Source organism: Podarcis tiliguerta (genome assembly GCF_965153285.1).
Source record: "Podarcis tiliguerta genome assembly, chromosome: 3".
Classification (NCBI taxonomy): Eukaryota; Metazoa; Chordata; class Lepidosauria; order Squamata; family Lacertidae; genus Podarcis; species Podarcis tiliguerta.
The window spans coordinates 61,679,688-61,704,221 of record NC_139536.1 but is presented as its reverse complement, the minus strand read 5'-3'; the positions used below and the strand labels follow the sequence as shown (position 1 = coordinate 61,704,221).

General features: G+C 44.2%; 1 protein-coding gene across 2 annotated transcripts in view; it reads right to left on the bottom strand.

Annotated features, from left to right (window-relative positions):
- STX7 (syntaxin 7) overlaps positions 1 to 22,795 on the bottom strand; it is a 28,546-nt gene extending 5,751 nt beyond the window's left edge. The window contains exons 1-7 of one of the 2 annotated variants that reach the window (XM_083435124.1): positions 22,650 to 22,795; positions 14,437 to 14,578; positions 6,320 to 6,389; positions 4,775 to 4,865; positions 3,144 to 3,281; positions 1,296 to 1,348; positions 800 to 890 (exon numbers count right to left, since the gene is read on the bottom strand). In XM_083435124.1, coding sequence (XP_083291250.1) covers positions 800 to 890; positions 1,296 to 1,348; positions 3,144 to 3,281; positions 4,775 to 4,865; positions 6,320 to 6,389; positions 14,437 to 14,521 — 528 coding nt within the window. In that variant the 5' untranslated portion in view covers positions 14,522 to 14,578; positions 22,650 to 22,795. The remainder of the gene's footprint in view (positions 1 to 799; positions 891 to 1,295; positions 1,349 to 3,143; positions 3,282 to 4,774; positions 4,866 to 6,319; positions 6,390 to 14,436; positions 14,579 to 22,649) is intronic. The other variant, XM_083435125.1, reaches the window with a different exon arrangement.
- Between the last annotated feature and the right edge of the window lie 1,739 nt (positions 22,796 to 24,534).

Below are 24,534 nucleotides of genomic sequence, written 5' to 3'. Positions count from 1 at the left end.
CAAATTGGATGTCATGTATTTGCATATGAAGAAGAAGAAGAAGAAGAGTTTGGATTTGATATCCCGCCTTTCACTCCCCTTCAGGAGTCCCAAAGCGGCTAACCTCCTTTCCCTTCCTCCCCCACAACAAACACTCTGTGAGGTGAGTGGGGCTAAGAGACTTCAAAGAAGCGTGACTGACCCAAGGTCACCCAGCAGCTGCATGTGGAGGAGCGGAGACGCGAACCCAGTTCCCCAGATTACGAGACTACCGCTCTTAACCACTACACCACACTGGCTCTGGAATGTTTTAGCTAATTAATTAGAGTATAACCATGATCAGTTCCAGTCCTGATAGCTTTGTGTTAATGAGACACCAAAGTGTTCAACTCTGTGCAAACCATGTCTTTTTTAAGGTACAATCTAGTCTCCCTGTTTTAGCTAGATAAATCAGAGGTGTAATTCCTCCAATGAAATCAATAGGATCAAGTGGGCCTAGACTCTGCCATTTAGCAAAAAAATCCGTTATCTTTACTTAGACATTGTTTCACTCCATTTATGGTTTAGGAATTAAAATTCTGAAATATAGATGTACTTTGGTGAGCATGGTTCACTAGGTGGTGCAGGATAAGACCTTTTCTTTGGTTTTAGAAACTGACATTCAATCAATCACATGGAAGCACAAGACGTAAGGGCAACAAATACTGGGGCAGGAAGAAACAATACCACAAGAGAAGTTTTTAAAAATAGACTGTCAAATTAAGGAAAGAAAATTCCGCTCTTGATCTCTGTGCATTTCTAAACTTTGCCCTCTGCTCACCTCAAGCTGCCTGATGGCAGACTCTCTCTCCTCAATAAGACGAAGGTCATCTTCTGTGATTTCTTCTTCTAGTACTTGGGTCTGAGGCTGGCTATAAGTTAAAGCACACAGGATATCCAAGCAGATTATTAATTAATATACTTTACACAGGAACGTTGATTGCTAGCTGCCACTGGCAACCAGATTTTGGGACCTATTCGAATACCACACACAGTACCCACCGAGTGAAAGTCATTAATGGAAGCTCTTAAGAGAAAATACATATAAAAACTGTTAGGTTTTTCTAACAGAACAATGCAGGATTAAGATCACATCTCACTTTGGCAATGAAAGCACCACATTTATGACACCTCATAAAAAAAACTTCAACAGGTTTTATTGCCTACTTGTGAGTGATTTTAGAATTTATAGCAATATTATGTGCGCACAGAGTTTTTTTACCTAGTTTACTTAATTCAATAAATGAAACCATGTCAGGTTTTACAGCACTTCCTACCTGTCCCAGGACACAAGTGTTCCTTCTTTGTAGCTTTCCTCTGGGGCACCACCCTGCAAAGTTAAGAGATGGGAAAACAACTTATTCTGAGGCATGGAATTACATCTGCTTCAATATGACACATCCACAAAAAAGAAGGTATAAGGAAAAAGGAAAAGTTGGATCAGCCCAATTTAATTTGTGTTATATCCTTGGCACTCCCTGAAGGGGGAAAAGTAATGCAATTGCAGGTGTAACTTTCTACACTAGGGGAAAAAATGACTTCCTTCTGTGAACTTCTGTAACTTAACTCATCTTAGGATCCAAGTCAACGTCTCCCCCCCCCAAAAAAAAAATCAGTAAAAACAGAAAAGAAGCAAGACCACTTCAGTGTCATAACACTTCTTAGAACCACCTTAACTTCTTGCTCACATTAGGTTGGTCTGGGCCCTGCTAGATCTGCATACCCACCATACCCAACAGTTATGGAATATTTAATGCACAAAGTAGAGCAGCCGTGCTAGAATAAGATGGACGAATTTATATTCTCTTAGGCAGTGCTTTTTTTCTTAAAAAAATAATGTTATGGGGTACTCTCATTTTCCTACTTGAAATGCTGCCCCTCAATGAGGCCAAACTTAGATTCACAAAATGTTTAGGGGTATGCGCACCCCTGTGTGTCCCCCCCCCCCCCGAAAAAAGCACTGATCTTAGGACTCAGCTAGACAGGTAAAGAAAAAGCGATTTATATGTGTTGTATGCGTGATATAACATTGTGCCACCAGATGACGACGTGAAGTCCCGTTTTTCTCTACCTGTTTTCCCTGTTTAAACTTACAACGCTTTAAACTGAAACGTTTCTAGATCCAGCATTGGGTGTCAATTCTTGCAAAAGCTTAGTTCACCTTTATGCTAGTTTCTACTGCCGTAGATGCTACTAGCTGAGACCTGTTTGCAATTATGTGGAGTATCACATGGTAATTCCTACTCACGTAAATATCACTCAGCTTCAGATCAACAAACATGAGAAACCACACCGTGTTCTCCAGGCAATTGCCCGCAAAGCCACATGCTGACAAAATCAGGCATGCTGACAGGGTCTTCTGGGTCCTGCATGCTATTGTATTCAAACCCAACTCTGACCACATGAAAGCTTCCCGTGTTCTATTCCACCCCAACCAAAAAGCTCCACCCTTGCTTGCGGCCCTAGGAGATTATCTGGTGCTTTAATAATAACAATTTTTAAAGCCACAACTTTTTGTTGCAGGTGAAATTCAAGAGCTTGTCATTCATTCACAAATGGAGCTTAGCAACTGATTTCATGTGAAACACATTTCACTATGCATCCTAATATGGAGATAACTGCTAAAGTATTAGAGTAGATAAAGGATGAATTCTACCCTGATTCCTCCATTATTCTATGTAATTTGTTTATTTTGTATTTTTTAAAATTTATGTACCACGTGATTGTAAAGAAAACCGTCAAAGCGGTTTATAAAAGGTAAAACAGTATAACCAATAAAGATTTACAAACCTACTTTAAAACATGCAAAAGTTAAAACACTGAAACAGATTTATACAGTGGTACCTAGGTTTTTGAACAGAATGTGTTCCGGGCATCCGTTCGACTCCCGGAACCGTTCAAAAACCCAAGTGTGGCTTCTGATTGGCTGCAGGAGCATCCTGCAGCCAATCAGAAGCCGCGGAAGCTGCAGCGGACGTTTGGCTTCCGAAAATTGTTCGAAAACCAGAACACTAACTTCCAGGTTTTGATCGTTCAGGAGCCGATTTTTTTCGGGAGCCAAGGCATTTGGCTTCCAAGGTACAACTGTAAATGGAAACATCACACACACATTGGTATATACTTACTGATACCCTAGAGCTGGCTCGCACTCTGGCTACAAATTCTCTCTCTTTCTCAGCAGCTTGTCTTTGGACCCTCTGGAAATTCGTCAGTGCTGTAGTGAACTCATTCACAAGTCGGTCCTTCTGTATTTTTCTCTGACGCTAAGGGGCAAAATGTAATATATATTACATACGTGATAAAATGAGATAAATTTGTTGTACAGTTGTTATTTAACTGGCCTGGAGTCGGTCATCTGTTTATTATTCAGTGCAGGAGTTTTCTACAAGCTGCTGGACAGAAGCAGCATATATGACTGCACATTTCATTAAGGCAGACATCAAGTAAGGTCAGGGGCGACATGGACAAAAGTATTCTAAACATGGATGCATCCCTGCTCTCTTTTCAAACTTACAGTGTGATGAACACACATTTATCTAAGTTATGAAAGGGCGTTTTATTACTGCAAAGCCTCTGGCCCCTGAATGGTGCTTTTTATGACGCCAAAGCCTCGCACACCAAAGCTTTGGAATGGATCGCAGTGAAAGTCCAGCACTTGCACAGATAGGTGGACAAGGACAGCAATTTTAAGTTGCGCCATGCCGGAACAGGATCACATGTACACGCCTTCCCCTGAAAGGGACCCACAGTAAAGATCTGCAATTAATATGCATTAACGATAGTGTAAAGGGCTTCATCGCTAAGCAACAGTTCAAAATTGGCACCCCATAGCTATCCCCTAGTCCATGCTGGGTTCTAGCTTCTGACAAAGAGGCAAGAGAGGCAGTCATTTAAACCAGTGTTGCCCCACCTAAGCACTACTCTATGAGAGAAATTTGGTGCTGTGTGTCCTGTAGCATAAAAATGCTACCAGGATGACAGTGGTGAGATGACTGGCAAAATAATTTCCCCCAGAGTTAACATGACGACGCCTCAATTTTTAACATGATACAGAAGAAGCTGAAGGAGAACGCTATATAATTGCACATATTTTGAGCAAGTGGGAACCTGCAGCTCTCTGGATATTGTTGGACTCCAATTCCCAACAGCCTCAGCCAGCATGGCCAATGTTCATGGATAATGTCCATTGTATTCCAACAATATCTGGAGGGCTACAGGTTCCCCACCAATGAAGTAGTGCTGGATTTCCTCTGCTTTTATTCCTTCCTCAAAGCCAAACACAGGCAGACCTGTACTCTTTTTGATGGAATAATGAGAAAATAATAAGCTATTTGTCAGAATGGCTGTTCATAAGAATGAAAGACAATTGCCCGGAAATGAATGTTAATTTCATTTCCCCATATAATACCACACAAGCACACTCACAGTTAAAGCAAAAATGTCCAAGTTCTGCACATATTTAGACTGCTTAAACCCCACTAAAGTCAATAGGATTTAAGCAGCCTAACTGTGCACAGGATTGCAGTCAAAATGATTAAAATGATCATAATCCAAGTGCCTGTACCAAAGTAAATCCTATAATCCTAGTAGTTCAAAAAATACTTGGCCTCTTAATTATACTACAAACCAAGTTCCATTAATGTATTTTGCTTGATATGCCTCAGGAGTAAAATGTTTTCAAACACACATGGCAGAAATGAAAAAGGCAGTTTTAGGGGTTTTTTTAAAAAAAAACAACAAAAACACATTTTTATACCTGCTCGCTTATTGAAGGCAGAGATCCAAACTCCTTAATGTATTTGTCTGTCTCTTTGGCAAGTTGGTTTGTATACTGCTGCTTCTGCTGCCTAAAACAGAAAGTTATAGCTCAGTGACTGGATTACTCAACCAACGTTTTTACTCCATTGCTGAATATCTTTAGAAATAAATCTTCAGGAAAGGCACATATATTATTTAATATTTGCAAAATAACTGCTGGTTCCACTTCTGTAGAAACCAAGAATGAAGAATTGAGTAGTAGTGGACCAAGCTTTGCTTTAAATCTTTTTTTTTTTTAAATGAGTACTTAAATGATAAAGATTGCATTTGTCTGACAGGTTGATAGGTGGGCCATGAAAAGTAGATTCGGTATTTTAAAATGTAAATAGTCAATATGGCAAGGGGAAAGAGAGAAAACATTTTAAATTATGACTAACACCATGTTCAGGGGGAGGCTTACATATTCTTTTTTGGAAAAGGATAAGAGTAAAATTCCCCCCCCCCCCCGAATTATGATCACAAGTTAATTCTAAGGAAAAGAACATATTCTAATGTAGAACCATGATTTGAATAGCAACATGATGTACTTGATTACTGTAAGCATTCCTTAATCAACAGCTCCTGTGTCTACTGAAGAAAAAGGCCATCTAGAGAACAAGTTGCAGTAAACTCTTCCTGTTTTAAAAAACACAAGGCACCCTGATCTACCAGTTAAAGCTGGACAAAGCACTGGCAATCAGGCCCAAGTGGAAGTTGGTAGGCATTAGTTAGCATGCCCAGTGATATTAACTGCAAAGCGGTTTAGTGTCCATGTATATGCCCAACATCCCTCTTTCAGGAGATTCTATTATTATTTGCAGCAAATCTCTCACTAATGAGCAGGGGCACAAAATATATTAACAACCAAGATCTGTAGAAACCACCAATAAAAACCTGTAGGCACAGGACTGTATACATCTATAATCATGCGGCTTCAGACTAATCTAAATAATACATTTGATAATCTACATAACCTTCTGGTGCATGAGTGACACTTGCCAAGATCACACTGTAGAAACAATGCATTCCTAATTTCTTTCTTTCTTTCTTTCTTTCTTTCTTTCTTTCTTTCTTTCTTTCTTTCTCTCCTTCGCAGTTATTTTGGAATACATTCCTTCTTTTGATTTCATGCTATACTATACTATACTTTTGCATCACTTAACAAAACCTAACTTGCTGAAACTGTTGTCAAAAGCCTAAGAGTCATTTCCAAAATGCCGGAAGTAGCAAACATGAAAGTGGTTTGAACTTTTAAAAGAACCTCAGTGGGCTTTGTTGGCTCTGTACATTCTTGCTTCCAGCACCATCTGGGTGCTTAATAGTGCCAACAATGCAACTTGGAGGATTAACAAGTCAACATACAGAGAAGATGTTGGTTTATCCCCACACTCCTTTTCTGTTCTCAAATGTTTCAAAGACGCAGAGCACTTTGGTAAGACAGGAACACATATTGAGAGGCTATCTACAATGCAGTTAAATGAAGGTCATCTCATGAAGCGCTTACAGCTGTTGCCGCAATTCATGCGTGTCTTGTGGCGTTCCAAGTTGATTCAGTACTCTTTGTATTTCTGCAGCTGTTTGCAAAAAGAGGAAGAGGGTTTTTGTAAATGATACATTTCCACCACAATTTCATGCATCTCTAATTGACAATTCAGAAACATATACCAGTTGACAGAGCTGTGGTAGGTCAAATTCAGCGAAGTTTTCAAAAGCAAAGCTAGACATACACGTACACAAAAAAGATCATGTTACAGCTGAACTGCTGAAAACGAAAGCCTTTCAAATCGTGTTTTCAAACTTAAAACATTTCAAGAGCCCCAACGCACCTTTTGTCCGTCCTGTCTAGTCCAACATGCTCTTCCACAACAAAATGCCTATGGGAACCCTAAAAGCAGGATATATGTGCAAGAGCACTCTCTCAATGTGTGATTTCCAGCAACTTGTATTCAGAAGCATATTGCCTTCAATACTGGAGGTCATATAGGTAAAGGTAATGGACCCCTGGACAGTTAAGTCCAGTCAAAGGCGACTAAGGGGTTGCGGTGCTCATCCTACTTTCAGGCCGAGGGAGCCAGTGTTTGTCCACAGACAGCTTTCCAGGTCATGTGGCCAGCATGGCTAAACCACTTCTGGCGGAACAGAACACATGATGGAAACCAGAGCGCACTGAAACACCATTTACCTTTCCGCCGCAGTGGTACCTATTTATCTACTTGCACTGGTATGCTTTCATACAGCTAGGTTGGCAGGAGCTGGGACAGAGCAACGGGAGCTCACCCCGTCGTGGGGATGCAATCACCAACCTTCTGATCAGCAAGCCCAAGAGGCTCAGTGGTTTAGACGACAGCACCACCCGCATCCCATTAGAGTTAATATATTGTCATCATGACTACATGCATTGATAATATCCCACGTGAATTTGTCTAATCCCTTTTTAAAAGTCATTCAAGTTGGGAATCATCTTCACATCCTGTAGCAGTGAATTCCATAATTTAACTACACCCCTTGGTCATTTTGCTTGCCCTTTTCTGCAGCTTTTCCAGCTCTACAATATCCTTTAGGTGCGGTGACCAAAACTATTTCAAGTGTAGCTGCATCATGCGCATAAAAAGCAATATTATATTGGCTGCTTCATTTTCAATTCCCTTCCTAATGATTTCCCCAAAAGGAATTCACCTTCTTCACTGAACTATCCACCACAATCACAAACCCTTTCCTGATCCCTTTCTTGGTCAGTACCAGCTCAGACTCCATCAGCATATATCTGAAGTTGAGATTATTATTATTTTTGCCCCAATGCACATCTCTTTATACTTGCTGCATTTGCCATTTTAATGTTGATTCCCCAATTTGGAGAGATTTTTCTTTGGAGCTCTTCAATATCACTGCTTTATTTTATTTTACCACCTTAAATAAATTGGTGTCATCAGTAAACTTGGTTACCACACTGCTCACCCCTAATTTCAGATTATTTACCAATGAATTAAAAGCCCTGGCAACCAATATAAATCCTTGGAGGCAGCCCACTTCTTACATTTGCTTATTCCTACTCTCTGCTGGCTGTTCTTTAGCTAGTTACTGATTCATAAGGTTATTTCTCCTCTTAGCCTGCCATTTCTAAGCTTATCAATTTTAACTAGTGACTACCTGATCATCCCCATCTCCTTGCTTGTGGAGGCAAATAGCTCCTAGAGGCTACTGAGACAGAAGTTGCCTCTGCAGATACTACGTGAATTCTTGTCCACCTATATGCTTGATAAAAGTTATCTTTGAAAGAATGCTTCAAATCAATTCACTCAGAGGGGAAGATAAGCTAGGGGGCCTGTAATATCCTGGGTGCCCTTTGGATTCCCTTCCCCCCAAAAAACCCCAAGTCTTTCCAGTCCTCTTCCTAAAACCCTGGAGAGTCATTGCCAGTCATATCAACAATATGACTAGATGGACAAATGGTCTGACTTTCGACAAAGCAACCCCCTATGTTCCAGACATACAGGTGTCGGGGTGGAGCCCATGGGTTGTGAGCCACACACTCATTCAGTATGTGGAGCCAAGGTTGAGAACAGCACCATCTTACTACCCTCATTCAACCATCCAGCATATTAACAGTTGAGCAGGATTTGAACCTACGTTTCCCATGTCTCAGCAATTATTAGTACAGCAAGTTGGAAGTCAGGCTGAGGAAATCACGCACTCAGTGGCCATGATATCCATTCATAAAGTCGCTGACTTTTAGGAGCCATTTACTGTTCCACAAGGCACAAGTGCAAAGCCCTTTGAGATGTGCAGAATGAATCCTAGTTACAAAGAAATGTGGTTAGAATAGGGATACAGCTCACCTGCACATGTTATGAAGAAATGCCACCTGCTGGCCATCTTGAACTGACATAAGCATCCTAATTCACTAACAGGAAAGTGTTTGTCGTTGTGGATCTTCTACAGTGGTACCTCAGGTTACATATGCTTCAGGTTACATACGCTTCAGGTTACAGACTCCGCTAACCCAGAAATAGTGCTTCAGATTAAGAACTTTGCTTCAGGATGAGAACAGAAGTCATGCTCCGGCAGCGCGGCAGCAGCAGGAGGCCCCATTAGCTAAAGTGGTGCTTCAGGTTAAGAACAGTTTCAGGTTAAGAACGGACCTCTGGAATGAATTAAGTGCTTAACCAGAGGTACCACTGTATATTGTAGGTGCTAAAGGCTTACAGGGAACCCCTTGCATTTAGCACACAGGATGCAGAGTGAGTGCCCTGAACGCCACATAGAGCAGATGATCCTATCAACTCTTGCCTATGTAATCCCTTGCACATCTATGCTAGAGGGTCGGTACCATGTTAACGCAAAACACCAAGTTCATGGACTGAAACAGAATACCAAGTCATTTTCATAATCAAATACTAGGTAAATCCAAAAGGAAGAGATTCCATCTGATCAGCTTGGATAGCTCAGTTGGTTAGAGTATGGTGCTGATAACGCCAAGGTTGCAGGTTCGATCACCGTATGGGGCAGCTGCATATTCCTGCATTGCAGGGGGTTGGACTAGATGATCCTCAGGGTCCCTTCCAACTCTACAATTCTACGATATTTTCATAGCTACAATACATTCTTTGTTCATGTCCTAAATTGATCAAACAGCAAGAACCTAACTTAAAAATTAGTTAGGGCAGACCAAGTTAATGAAGACTTTAGACAACCAAAGTTTAATTGGAAAGATCATTTTAAAGCCAATGAGCTGTCATGTTCTTCTACCTCATCGTTTTCTTTATGCTTGAATTTTAGCACCTAGGATTCTTGCAAAGTTTAGCTTAGAAAAGTTACCCAATACTGCCCTCTGCAGGATGCATTGTGCAACAAGTTGGTAAAGTTTTTCAGCGGTGCTCTATAAAGAGCAGGCGTTTATGACTACACACTTGTGGCAGGGCTTACCAATGCACTTGTTTTGCATTTTCCTTTCTCTTGACCTCATTTCACTAAAAATAAATATATATGTTAGCACAAACAGGTTCTGGACCTTCTCTTTCTCCTCAGCTAAATGTCAACAGCTTGCAAAAGTGGGGCTGTGCCTTCTAGTTTCAATTTGAAACCATAGACTTCTTCTAAACAGCAAGCACATGTCAGGGCCCAACTATGTCCCTGTTGATCTCAGCCATGGAGAGCAATCATCAACAGCCTCTCTCAGCATGTTCCTCCTCCATTCCAACTGCTCTCTCTTCTTTCCTTCTGTATTTCCTCCTACCAGTTTAGCACAGAGTGCTGAAGCCAACTTGGGGTGGGGGGAGGAAGAGTGCCCTCTAGACAAGCAGATATCCATCAGTTATCTGAGTTACTAACCCACATTTTTCCCCTCTAGCCCAGCTGCCCACATATACGTCTGTCAGTCACCTAGGTTATAGGAGATAGTTATCAAACCCTTCCTTGCATAGAGGGCTTTCCTGTTCTACCAGATGAATAGATTTTTATGTATTATTTTCTGGCTGAAAATGGTCCTACAATTCAGATTTATTTTTATTATTTTTACAATTTAAGTGAGCTCCACAGAGAAGACTCTTCAGTGAACGGGTATCAGCTAGAGAAGGAATTGCCCTTTATTGCAGCATTCTATGGGAGTGGGCTTCTTCTACAGGAAGGGCAAGACATAAATTCAATAAATAGATTCAGTATATAAAGAAATTCAACTGTTGTTGGACTACAACTCCCATCATCCCCAGTCACCTTAGTAGCTAATAGTTAGGGATGATGGAAGTCACAATCCAACAACAAGGATATTGTACGATTCAACCTCCATTAGGTGGAATGGAAGGAGAAAAATGGTATACACGAAGTTTTCGACTACAGTCAAATGTAGATGTTTTACTATTCTTTCAAATCACTGCACAATAGTCACCTTAAAGAAGATAACCGCCCTAGTTTTGCAATCAACATAGCAGGTTCAAAGAAAAGTGTCGGCCTTTACCTCATAATTTGGAGCGTTTATTATCCTAAATTACAACCAGAAACTCCAGGGTTTAGCCTCATAGCACATCATGCAGCCTATTTGCAAAAGCTAAGCAGTTCTAGTTCTGGTTAATGATACAAAATGCATTCAATAAGAACTGCATTATATGCCCATAGCATAAGAACTTTGCATTCGCTACCTGAAAATAAAACTTGCATTATAATTAACTCCTTACACATCACATAGGCCTGATGTATCACTTGCACAAAGCAATTGTCCAATTAAAGAGAAACAAGTTACACCATTAGAACTTGTTTGTCTTGTTTAGTCATTAAGGCAAAACCTTCATAATAATCTAGTCTGGGTGCTAGAGCAGTGATTACATCATCCATGTGGGCTGATTTTTCTGACAGCAAATTCCTAGTACTAGTAATTTATTTTCTCCTCCCTTGACCCACACAGCATTCCAATGTGAATTTAGCTCCAACCAAAATGCTTCAGAAGTTAACAGATTAGGCTACCAAGGTTAAACAGATTGTGATGTTGACAGACTTTAAGGAGCCTCCCACTTTCTAGCAGTCATTCATTCACCGTCTTTCAATTCAAAGACTTTGGCGATACCAGAGTCCTGAAGTGGAAAAGGGGCAGGAAATCCGGAAGAAGCACTATTTGGCAACTCTGTCTCTAGATCAGCACAGGACCCTATGAACTGAGACAACCCCAAAGAGAAATTATTGAGAGAAGTACTCCCACTGCAAGCTTTGCAATTTCCATGCTTTCTACCAATTTTGGAGAGAAAGAAATGGATGACAAGCTCTTCACTCCCTTTCATTTCCAACTCAGGGATCTCCCCTCTGAAGCCTCCTCCCATTTCAAGATTTTATTTTAGTATTAAGCATCTCAGTGTTTAAAACTTGGGGCACTCTCTAACTAGCTGTTTCAGTTCTTATTAATGAAGTAATATACACATTTCATCAATCAAGCAGCTCCAAACAGCATCATGCTCCCACCCCAAGCTCTTTTAGCACTCAGTCCTCTTTTTCATCTTTACCAGTTCTACAGCATCTGCCCTACCAGCCCAACCGTAAGTGCACAGGAGTCTTTCTTTCCCATGTGGTTTCCCGTCCCTTTCAGAATTTCATGACACACAAGTGGGGAACCTCCCAAGGGGCTGGGCATTGCCACATAAAGCAAGATGAGTCAAACAGGTAGAAGAAGCTTGTATGTGCCAGAGAGAAAACAAATGTAGCAGCAGCCACCAGTCATTTAAGCAAAGCATGAGTGGGAAACCTATTGCCCTCAAGCTAGCTTCATGTCTCTTCCCCAGCAGCACTGAGAAGGTGGCATGGCAGCATGAGAGCTAGGAAGAGAAAAGCGGGTGGTCCCACCCACCATAATACAACCCCACCCCCACCCCAGTGGCACATTATCCCCAAGAGAATATAGCCTCTCCCCATATAAATCGCCCTGAACTCTGTGTTCATCGCCTGAGGCCTTTCTTCATGTGCCTCCTCCATGTGAGATCCTGAGAATGGACATTCTCTGTAGTGGCTCCCTGTTTGTGGAAAGCTTTTCTCCTGAGAGACTCGCCTGGCGTCTTCATTACAGAAGAGGCAGAAATGTTGCCCTTCAACCAGGCCTTGGGCTGATTAATATTCTACAACATTTAAATGTGTCTGTGAGAAGGGCAGAGGGCCTTTTCAGTAGTGGCGCCCACCCTGTCGAACACCCTCCCATCAGATGTCAAGGAAATAAACAACTATCTGACTTTTAGAAGACATCTGAAGGCAGCCCTGTTCGGGGAAGTTTTTTATGACTGATATTTTATTGCATTTTTAATATTCTGTTGGGAGCTGCCCAGAGTGGCTGGGGAAACCCAGCCAGAGGGGCAGGGTATAAATAATAAATTATTATTATTATTAGTAGTAGTAGTATAAGGGGGGTATTGTTTTGCTGTTTTGTTTTCCTTACATTCATGTTTTTATCCGGCATTTTATTCTGTGAACCGCCCTGAGATCTTATGATGAAGGGCGATATATAAATCAATCAATCAATCAATCAATCAAATAAATAAATAATTAAGCCCTTGACAAATATAATGGTTCCCCACCCCTGAGGAAAAGGTATATGAGAAAGGGAAGCAGGCAATCCACACATTCAGAAACAGTCTGACACTGTTCTTTGGAATTAAATTTCTTACCATGACTTAGTGGAGAAGACTGAATGCTTCCCACATCAATAACACTCTGCCTATCCAAAATTAGCACGTGAGGGAGAAAGCCTCAGGCCTATTTTTCCCAGCATGCTAGCTTTCCATCGAAAGGATTTTCAGATGGAAGAATATCTGAACACATATAGAATGGCTTTTACCAGTTACTGTTTCTGAAGGTGTGGCTCAACACCCAGTTCTACAGAAGGCTGTGTGTTGTGACACACAAAGATTATGACGTTGTGAATCTTTTACAGCGGTATGAGTAAATATAAGTGGCCCAGTACAAAGGGAGGAGGAAGGATGAAAGTAAGGGAGGAGGAAGGAAGAGATAAGTCAGCAGATACAGCTCCTAATCATTTAAAGGAGAAGCAAGGGCACGGCAACCAGAAAGTGCCCTCTCATCATGCTACATTGGAGCTTGCTGCACATATATTTAACAAGGTCACAACAATAATTACTGTATGGAATTTAATGAGGATTCAAGCCACCTGCTCAGAGCTGAGGAATAATCAGTTGGTATGCATTGATAAGATCATCCCAAAGATAAACTTGTTTGGCAAATAATAATAATAATAATAATAGTACAATATGTAGATGCAAATGGTGCGTCACTCATGATCTCTAGCACCATTCTCAAAGTGATGAATTTTCCTCCACATTCATCTGGCCCAGTGGACTTCAGTCCATGAAAATCTATGTGACAATAATATGTATTTTAAGGTGCCACAATACTCCCTTCCAATTTCTTCTTTTCTACAACACTTTAATATGGCTCTCTTGGGAGAGAGGGAATCTTACCAACATATTTATGCAAACCAACAATAACAGTTTTTCTTCAAAACATAGCCTTATGACCAAAGTACTCTCATAGCAGGCAATATTTACAGAGGATTTTTGAAGACCATTTGGGTACATTGTTTTTAGACACACCTTTCCACACCATTCAATTTTGTGCTGCCTTTTCCTAGTACTGGGCCATTCTGAATTCAATCCTTCACCGCCCAGAACATGTACAACAGACTTCAGATAAGATCGTTAAGGTGTGTAATTCATGACTAGGTCCTGAAACCTCACCAGAAACCAGATATTGAAGTATAGTTGCAGAACTGCGGAAGGTTTTGCTAACAAAGTCCAGAATTTTAAAAACTGACATAAAACTAATATTTGCACAAACCTTTGAGATGTTAAGGATCTCGTCAATAAAGGGCAATATACTGTGCCTATCTGCCAGTGGAACAGATGACTGCTTGTACTATGAGACTTTCTCTGTCTCCTCCACACTGCTGCCCCTCCACCCAAAATCTGGTCCGAAGTATTGGGTGGTCCTCTGGGCAGAGGCTAGGAGGAAGAGAGGGAGAAGCAGCAGTCTGCTTGGAAAACACTGGATTTCACCCAAAGCTCCTAAACCTGTCATGACAAAAATAAAAGATATAGGGACAGGAACATTTGTAAATAGGAATAGCTTTAAGGAACTTACTGCATTGTGTGATTTTCTGGATATTTGAAGTGATGCGTTGTGCTAGCTGGTTAGGGTCCCCAGCGATGCCTGCATTGTACGCCATGGCCGATTGGGACAATGCACACTAGGTCATAAACAAAAGATTCACCAATAATGCCACCTGAAAATATAAGGAGAATATCTTTTTTAAGAAGTTACACATAATAGGGAAATGCATCATAAAAACTCAAATGTCCAAGTAAAACTTTAATCACCCTTTTTAATCACCCTTCGTATGGTACCTCCTATTTCCTTTGAATGATCTGCAGAGCAAGTTAGATTTTGAAAGGCTAGGAAGGAAATCCAAAAGTGCAGTAAAGAAGATGTTTATAGCGCAATTAAGACATCTGGCTAACTCTGTTTATAACTACACTGTAGGCCAGTAATGCTGATACATAAGGGGAAGTAGAGAAGAAAAGAGGCGACTTTGGAAGGAGGTCAACACAGAGAATGCCAGTTTCCACATCCAGACAAACTTGCTTGCAGCTTATACGAATCAAGGCAGACGCTCTATAGACTACTGTGTTAATTCCCTACAAGTGGATAAAATTATCAACTTGAGCTGGGAAAGTTTGGCCATGAAGTTTGCTGGAGCAGTAACCATCCTTCACTGATCTCATGGGATTGTTGTGAAAATAATAAAAGTGGGAAGCATATTCTGTCCTTTAAACTCCATGAAGAAAAAAAGAGAGTAAAAATAGGGGCTGTGAATCAGCTCTGTGTGGAGGAGGAATAATGGGCATCTTCTCACACTCCTGGGTTGAAATGTGATTTCAATAAACACTCACCCATAAGCCAAATCCCCCATCCCCAAATCACTTGCCACACAGAAGTAGAGTTCTTTCCCCCATATATTACTAGGTAAAAGGTAAAGGTACCCCTGCCCGTACGGGCCAGTCTTGACAGACTCTAGGGTTGTGCGCCCATCTCACTCAAAGAGGCCAGGGGCCAGCGCTGTCCGGAGACACTTCCGGGTCACGTGGCCAGCGTGACATCACTGCTCTGGTGAGCCAGAGCCGCACACGGAAACGCCGTTTACCTTCCCGCTAGTAAGCGGTCCCTATTTATCTACTTGCACCCGGGAGTGCGAACTGCTAGGTTGGCAGGCGCTGGGACCGAACGACAGGAGCGCACCCCGTCGCGGGGATTTGAACCGCCGACCTCTTGATCGGCAAGCCCTAGGCGCTGAGGCTTTAACCCACAGCGCCACCCGGCAGGACTTTTTTCAGCCGGAACTTACTGGAACTGGGTTCTGGCACCTCTTTGGTGAGTGCTAGCACCTCTTTTGTGCATTCTGGCAGCTCTTTAGCATTTCAGCATGATGGCATGGCAGCATGGCATTACAGAGGCTGCGGGCAGTGGCGGCGTAAGAATAGAAGCTTATTCAGGGGAGATATCCCCTAAAAAAAGCTCAAAAAGTTCTGGCACCTGTATCTAGGACCAAGGGCTTTGCGAGGAGTGAGGTTGCCTTCAAAGTCCTGAAGAGCAATGGATTACTTTTTGTTAAAGCACAACAACGAAGGTGACAATGCCTTTCATTTTATGAGCAGCCTCAGACATTACAGAAAGAACCAGCGTAAGCAGTGAGAGGAGACCATGGACCATCTATTTCACTACACTACCACCTCCATCTTGTAATAGGAGCTGTGCAGAGATGCACACAAGCTCTAGATGCAGGAACAGCTTGAGAGAGAATAGCCTGAAGACACAGGTCAGGGATGGGGAATTGTGGCCCTCCAGATGTTGCAGGGCTAAAACTTATGTGAAGCTAAGCAGATGACAGCGCAAGCTGTTTGGATTGTAGACCATGTTCATAGAATCATTTGGATGGTTTTCCAAGTCCCTTGGAGGAACAGAAAGACATTCAATTTGGAGGTGAGCTATTATTTTTTTAATGTTATTGGAATATTGCTAGATCTTATAACATATTATAAGGGGATTTAATTTCATAGTACATTTTATGATATGTTTTCATTAACTTGTTATATTTTGTAACTTAGTGAATTGTGTAACTTTTTCACAATTCTATGATTCTGTGTCATGAGAGCATAGCAGCATACAAAGAAATGCAGATGATAACAATAAGACTGAACTTCCTCTGCTCACGTTTGTTACACTAGGAATTCTCACAAAGCCTCCTGAGTCCTGACCAACATTTAAATGTTCTCTCAACATAAAGATATCCCAGTGTTTTAACATAGACTGTTATTTTGAAACAGCTTTTTGCTATGTTGTATGAAAGTATATAAAAGACAGTTACTTTGAAACTACTCTCTGCTACGTTGCATGAAAGTGAAATAGCAGCTACTTTCTCATATAAACAGCTCCACGATAAGGACACAGTTAACTGCCAAACCAGCTTCTCATGCACAGAACTGGTTTGCACGTAATGGTAAGCCAAACCATGGCTTAGCATGAATGTGCACAAGTGAAGGTTTTCTCAGAGAAGGTCATGGATGCTGCATTCCTGAACTGGTCCTCCTGATGGTATGAGTTAAAACCATGGTTTGGCTTAGTGCGATGTCTGAACCTGAACTTATGGTTTGTCTCCTGCAGACAAACCATGAACGTCTAGGATTTGGACAACACACTCAGCCAAACCACTGCTTAGCTCATGGCGGTGCAGCCAGGAGGAGGACTGGAGGTGCAAAGTGGCCCACACAGTCATGCAAAGATTGCTGTGTTGCATTCTGGTAGTGATACACAGGCACAAAAAACATGTACTCCCTGTTAGCTGTAAAGGGCGTTAGAGTACATCAAATCACAAATCTCTTTAAAACACATGGAAGTACAGTGGTACCTCAGAAGTCGAACAGAATCCATTCCGGAAGTCTGTTCGACTTCCAAAACATTCAGACACCAAGGCGCAGCTTCCGATTGGTTGCAGGAAGCTCCTGCAGCCAATTGGAAGCCACAGAAGCTGCACTGGATGCTTGGGTTCCAAAGAAAGTTCACAAACCAGGCAAAATGTTTGACTCGGAAAGCGTTTGTGAACCAAGATACGACTGTAGTAGATCAGAAATGGTGCTATTTCTGTAGATACACAGGAATCTGCCTTACAAAGAATCAAACTGTTAGTTCACCTAACTCAGTCTACACTGAGGGTCTTCCAGGGTTTCAAACTAGGATTTTATGTGGAGATGCTAGGGACTTAATTTGGGATCTTTTGCATGAAAGGTGTGCACTCTCCCATGCACTGAGGAGGAAAGTCTATATTTGTAGACATCTATGGGCCTTCGCTTTTGCGAGAGCTGAGGGTGCAGGGTTCAAGCTCCTGTAGAGGTTTGTGCATATAAGCTTCAGTGCTCAATCAGTGCACAAACATGAGAGCAATGTATTACATGATCCTGAGGCAAGCAGGATAGCTTCAGTACCTCTCCACACTGCTTGTAATGTGTGAAGGGGCCACTGAATTATAGGGCATGGAAGTGTGATCATCTGCTCTAGGGTAGAGGATCTATACATGAAAACCCACCCTGGCTGAGATCATAAACAACTTTACTGAGAACACGTCTGTCAGCCACCTTGTATAGGCCACAACCATTTTGCGCAGGGGTTCCATTCCCACTCCTTGTGGTTGCCCTACCCTGCCCCGTTCCAGCCTGCCCTCATTCCGGGGTACCCCATTCTTCCGGATACAAAAGGACCCACACATCAGCAATCACACATCCACTGGACATGCCTAAAATGGTCTCCACCAGTAATTCATAAACCACTTTGAGGACTTGTTGCTGAAAAGCAGGTACAAATACGTAAGCAAGCTTGGGAAGAATTCCAAGAAGATCGGGAGACAAACAGGAATAATCTGGAATCATCAAGCCAGGTACAGAGAGCAGAAGTGGGCTATGGTCTTTCAAATTTCAGCGACTCCCTGTGTGAGGCCAAAATTCAGCGCCTTCCATTCTTCTCAGTTCACTACGTCATAGTTGCAACGCCCTGTGGCACCCCCTAGGCTTGGTGTCCAGTGTAGCAGAACTGGTTGCACTGCCCTAAATCCATCTCTGTGGGAAGGCAGCCCAGTCCAGCAGAGGTCCAGGCTTAGGACCATGTTCAGGGCAATACCAATGGTTTCCCATGGGACAACTTTCAAGATGTAGAGCTCAATTCTATTTTTAACTCCTCTTTCAGTTCCTTTTACTGCAACATCACCTCTCTCACACACCTGGTGGTACTTCCTCTTCAAATTGACTTTAAGGTGCCTGAAGTGTCCCACAGTCTTGCACTGAGATTTATGGTTACTAGCACGACTGGGTGGTGCACCTAATTATCCTGTGGAAAGAAACTTGCTGGAGTATATCTATGAGGGCATGGGAGATTTAAGATACTCTGTTGCCCAACTTTTGAGATTGTTTTGCAAAAGTAGTAGCGATTAGCAACTAGGGTGAAGCATCCTGAAGAAACACACTTGGAACAGAGGGTAGGGACAGTTATTCCTCTACAACAGGGGACAGCAAACTTTTTTAGGAGGGGGCCGGTTCACCACCCCTCAGACCTTGTGGTGGGCTGGACTGCGCGTGCGCACGCGCACACAATGGAGGGGGGGCTTCTCTCTCCCCCCCAGCTCCTCCCCTCCCCCTGCTTTCCTACCTCCTCTGCCGCTCTGCCTGCGGTTGGGAGCCTCTCCTTTCTGGGCCAGCTTTCCTGGACGCCAGGCGTGCCAAGCTCCAGCTGAAGCTCCACAACACTGCCATCACAGCGCGGCCATGGATGGAGAGGCCAGCGCATGGGCGGCAAGGCTTCGGATTGGCTGGCTGCTCAAAGCCCAGCTCCCTTCCTCTGCAGGGCAGGGAGAAGCCAGGAGGAGGGAGGGAGAAGGGAGGCACCGCCGCCACTGCTGCAGTGTGTGTGTGTGTGTGTGAATGGCGCCCCAAAATAATTGCAAAATAAAAATAAAAATGGCGCAGCCCGAACGATCACGCCAATCCAAGCGGCAATTCCAGGACCGTCCGCAGGCTGAATCCAGAGGGCAATTGGGCCTGATCTGGCCTGCGGACCTTAGTTTGCCAAGCCATGCTCTACAAGGTCATAGTGGTTAATGCCTCTCTTACTGGGAACCTCACGGTCAGAGCACAACATCCCAGGATTCTCTGCACCCGTAAGGTACCATCAATGGTAAGATACACACCACACTGGATTCAAAGCGTAATTGATAGGACTTTCAAAGATGACTTCTAAGGAGCCAAAGAATTTAAAAACAATTAAATAGTTGCAGTACTAGATTTAGGATCTTTCTTTCATATAACTGCAGTCTAAGAAAAACAATAGATTGGTAAACTCAGCCACTTAAAAGGCTTTCTCAAAGATGTTCATACCATCAGTTCAATCCAAAAGTACAACAAGCAGAGTTTTATTTTAGAACAATTCATCGTACTGGACAGATACTGGGATGTTTTCTAGATGTATGCAATACAAGTTTTAAGATCGTTCACAAGATACCTTGGAAGACATAAGAGTGTTACAGAGGCAATTTTCATCCTTCTTTTGTCCTTCTTTAAGGAAAAGAAGTGTCCTTAACTGAATTATAACATTTATTGTTTCAGATCCTACTGAAGATAGAGACTCGCAGTCAGCAATACCTCATCTGTTTTACATTCTTGAGATAGCAAGGACAGCTCAGTCAGTAGAGCATGAGACTTAATCTCAGGGTTGTGGGTCGACCCCTACGTTGGGTGAAATATTCCTGCATTGCAGGGGGTTGGACTCAGTGGTCCTTCTGGTCCCTTCCAACTGATTCTGTGAGGTTACTTGCTAAGTAGTTACGAACACAAGAAGAGCCAGCTGGATCAGGCCAATGGCACATCTAGTCCAGCATCATGCTCTCACAGTGGCCGGCCAAATGTCTCTGGGAAACCTGCAAGCAGAATTCAAGCACAATGACACGCTCCCTTCCTGTGATCTCCAGCAACTGGTATTCAGAAACACTGTCGCCACAAACTGTGGAGGTAGAACACAGCCATCATGGCTAAGAGCCATTGATAGCCCTCTCCCCTGTGAATTTATCAAATCCTCTTTTAAAGCCATCTATGTTGGTGGCCAAGAGGGCACGGGTGGCGCTGCGGGTTAAACCACAGAGCCTAGGACTTGCCGATCAGAAGGTCGGCGGTTCGAATCCCCACGACAGGGTGAGCTCCTGTTGCTCAGTCCCTGCTCCTGCCAACCTAGCAGTTTGAAAGCACGTCAAAGTGCAAGTAGATAAGTAGGTACCGCTCTGGCGGGAAGGTAAACGGCGTTTCCGTGCGCTGCTCTGGTTCGCCAGAAGCAGCTTAGTCATGCTGGCCACATTACCCGGAAGCTGTACGCCGGCTCCCTCGGCCAATAAAGCGAGATGAGCGCCGCAACCCCAGAGTCAGTCACGACTGGACCTAATGGTCAGGGGTCCCTTTACCTTTATAGTTGGTGGCCATCACTGACCACTGATAGGAGAGAGTTCCATAGTTTGACTATGTACAGAACGAATAAGTATTTTCTTTTATCCGTCCTGAATCTTCCAACATTTGGCTTTATAGTTCCCAAATGAGATTTAGTTTCAATCCATAAATGATTTAAAAATCGCCCTGTATTATTTATTAGGAAGGGAGACTGCATTGACAGTGGCAGAGAAAGGTTTTGATGCTTACCAGTTTTTCAAGCAACTGGCCACTACCCCACATTCCTGCAAGCATTCAAAAGCTGCAAGAACTCACGCCACAGCTTCAAAAACTTCTCACCACATCTTCATAAAATGAGGAAGCCTCCGGAGGAAATTCTCCACCCCAGTGTATTTTGTCTTATTAAAACAAAAGCAGCTTCAGGATGCTGCAAGTTTGAACAGAGGAACAAGAGGAGAAGGGACTGGCTAACTTTCTCCCATCCATGTTTCCTCACTAAAACCCTCCCTACTCTGCCACTTGTCTCCTACAGCAGAGGGGTGGGGGGGTGGGGTTTGAGATGCACAGCTGGTATTGCATTCAATAGGCATGGTTAACCACAAGAATGGTATTTTCATTTAGCCCTTCAGCCCTTTCATCTCTCCCCCCCAGTACTGCATCTTCCAGTGACATGCAGCAGCGGCTGCTGCCCACTGGTGAGGGGCACGGCAGAAGGCAGGGACAGGAAGCCAGAAAAAAGCAGGAGCAACTGCCTGGGCAGAGTACACAACATATATTTAAAGCACACGCCTTCTTCCAAAGAATCATGGGAACTGCCGTTTAAGGGTGCTGGGACTTGTAGCTCCATAGAGGAAAACTATAGTTCCAAAGGATTCTTGGGGAAGCCATGGGCGTTAAATGTATTGTGCGTATACAGCCCTGAACTATATTCCTCCAAATCGCAAGAGGTTGCTGCCAGTCCAGATAGAGAAGCATTAAGAGCTGCTGTTTAAAGCCTATGTGGCTTCCTTAGCAGGTCTACGCCAGGATATGTGTCGCCGCAGGAGCTGCCACGCATTACGCGGCCTCGGGTGTCCGCAACATGCCCATCCACTCATCGGTGCGCGCCTAATACTATCTCTCCGAAGGCCCCCATTGAAAGAAACCCTGTGATTCCTTATCGCTATCACATGATGGGCTCTTCCAGCCAGAGGAGGGAGGAGGAGGAGGAGCAGCAGCAGCAGCAGCAGCAGCTCCAGGGAGCCAGAAAAGAACGTTGGTTTCTCATCCCCATCAGCGCCTGGAGCGCGCGCACACGCAAAGCGAGCACATTCACACGCACACGCGTGTGACACACACACACACACACACACGTATCTCGGGGGGGGGCAGCCCTTCCTCTTCCCCCGCCCACATAATGACTTCCCGAAAGAAGAGGAAATCAGTTCCGGAAAAACAAGGCGAGCGGCTCGACCGGGTTGGCGGAGACTCCCGAGGAACCGCGGAGGCAGGCAGACGGCCGGGAGAAGGAAGGCCGCCGTGCGGAGAGAGCCGTCCTCCGAGGCGGGGAAGGCTGAGCCGCGGGGCGGGGAAGGCGAGGGGCTATAGGAATGCGGAACTGCCAGCCAGCCAGCCCTCCGCTCGCTCACTCCACGCTGAAGCCGCCTGCCTGCCCGAGTTCGACGGGGCGCCCCTTCCCGTCCGAGCCGAGGGGAGGGCAGCTGCTCTGCGACAGGGCGGCGCCCACCTGAGCCCCGCCACGCACGCCGAGCGGCTGCAGCGAGCGAGGAAGAGACGCCCTTCGACGCGCGCGCCCCCAGCCCGGGGACTCCCGGCGCTCCTTACCCGCCTCTTGTGTGGCCTGTCGGCGCGTCCCCGCGGGGCGAAGAGGGCAGCCTGCCTTGCCCCAGTCCCGGACTTGGTCGCCCTGCCCGCTCAGCTGACCTGCGGGAGGCGGCCCCGCCCCGGGAGCCCCGCCCCGTTGCTGCAGGAGACGGAGCTGCTCCCGGGAAGGGGCGGGGCGAGGCCACAGGCTCCGCCCCTTTTCGCTTTATGAAATGTGCAGCCTGAGTTTTCTGTGTGGCACATCTAGGGGTTTTGTTGTTTTTAAATTAACACCCAGCAACTATATGGAGATTCTGGTGTTTAGCTCCGTGTCTTCTTGTAATTTACGTCTTGGAAAAGACTTATCTTTTTGCCCTGGTCCCGTAAGATTGGACCCTGTTTGATGTGCTGGAATCCCCTGGGGTTTTGTTTTATTTGCTTTTACATGTTTTTATACTGCTGTCTGATCGGTTTCGGGATGCATTTTTGTTTCGATTGTGTGTTTTTCTGTGTTGCACACAACACAGAGATTTTTTAAAATAGAAGTTTATAAACGCTTTTAAATAAGTAAACTGATCTGTCTGCTTGTTTGCTTTTGCATCAGCCTGCACTGCATCTAAGCATGTAAAACAGCAACTGTCACTAAATTCCCTGGCAGAAAGGCCGGGGGGCGGGGCGTGCCCAGAGTTTCTACTATACACCTTGACTTCTTGTGCTGTGGCCCGTTTAATGTGAAATTTTTACCATTAGAAAAGAGGAATGCTCTTGACACCCATTCTTTCAGATGCACTCATACAATAAAAAATAAAATAAAATACCCAAAGCTTTTCAGAATTATTTTTTAAATTATTGCCCACTGCTCATCTTGTATGATTAAACTGCCACTTTAACTGTATTATTTTTAGTGTATAATTGATACTCTACATTTGATTTTCTGTATGTAGTTTTCTGTGTGGAATTTTGTATTTTAAGCTCCCTGGGGCGGAGGCCTGCCCTCTGGTAGTCTGTGAAGAGCCATGCATACACTGGAGCCCAATATATACTATAATAAATATTCAACAAATAGCATGTGCACTGATGATGCACACTGAGGGCAGTGCCAAGTAATACATATAATAAGAAGTTAAGGGTGTTGTCATCCTGCAGTTTGCTTGACCACCACATGTGGTGATGCGAGCAACAGCATCACAACAGACTTCTGAGAGCAGCTTTGCCATTGCTGCTGCACTGAACCATAAGAAGAATGGAAGTAGAGAAGGGAGATGTAGGCAGGTGTATAGTGTATCTTTGAATCACCTTATTATGGTGCAAGTTGGGATTAACATAAATTGTTGCATTTTTAAATATATATATCGTATTTTTCGCCCCATAGGATGCACCGCCCTATAGGACGCACCTAGTTTTCTGGGGGGAAAATAAAGAAAAAAAAATTATCCCCCCCCCCAGGCACGGGGCTGGCGCGGGGGAAGCCCGAGCTTCCCCCGACCCCAGCCCCCAGAACAGCCTGCTATCCGCAAGCCTAGGGAGCCGCGCCGGTCTCCCCAGGCTTGCAGACAGCTGTGCGAAGCCTGGGTGCGCTCTTCAGCGGGCCCGAGGCTTCGGAATGCAGGCAGCTCTGCGCGACCCTCCAGAGCCCAGCGCGGCTTGGCGCCAGGCTCCGAAGGGTCGCACAGAGCTGCGCGGAGCCCGGGAGGGCAGGCAGCTTGGCGACGGGCTCCGGAGGGTTGCGCAGAGCTGCGTGGAGCCCGGGAGGGCAGGCAGCTTGGCACCGGGCTCCGGAGGGTTGCGCAGAGCTTCCTGAAGCCTGGAGAGCGAGAGCCTCTCACTCTCCAGGCTTCAGCGAAAGCCTGTATTCGCCCCATAGGACGCACCCACACTTCCCCTTCATTTTTGGAGGGGAAAAAGT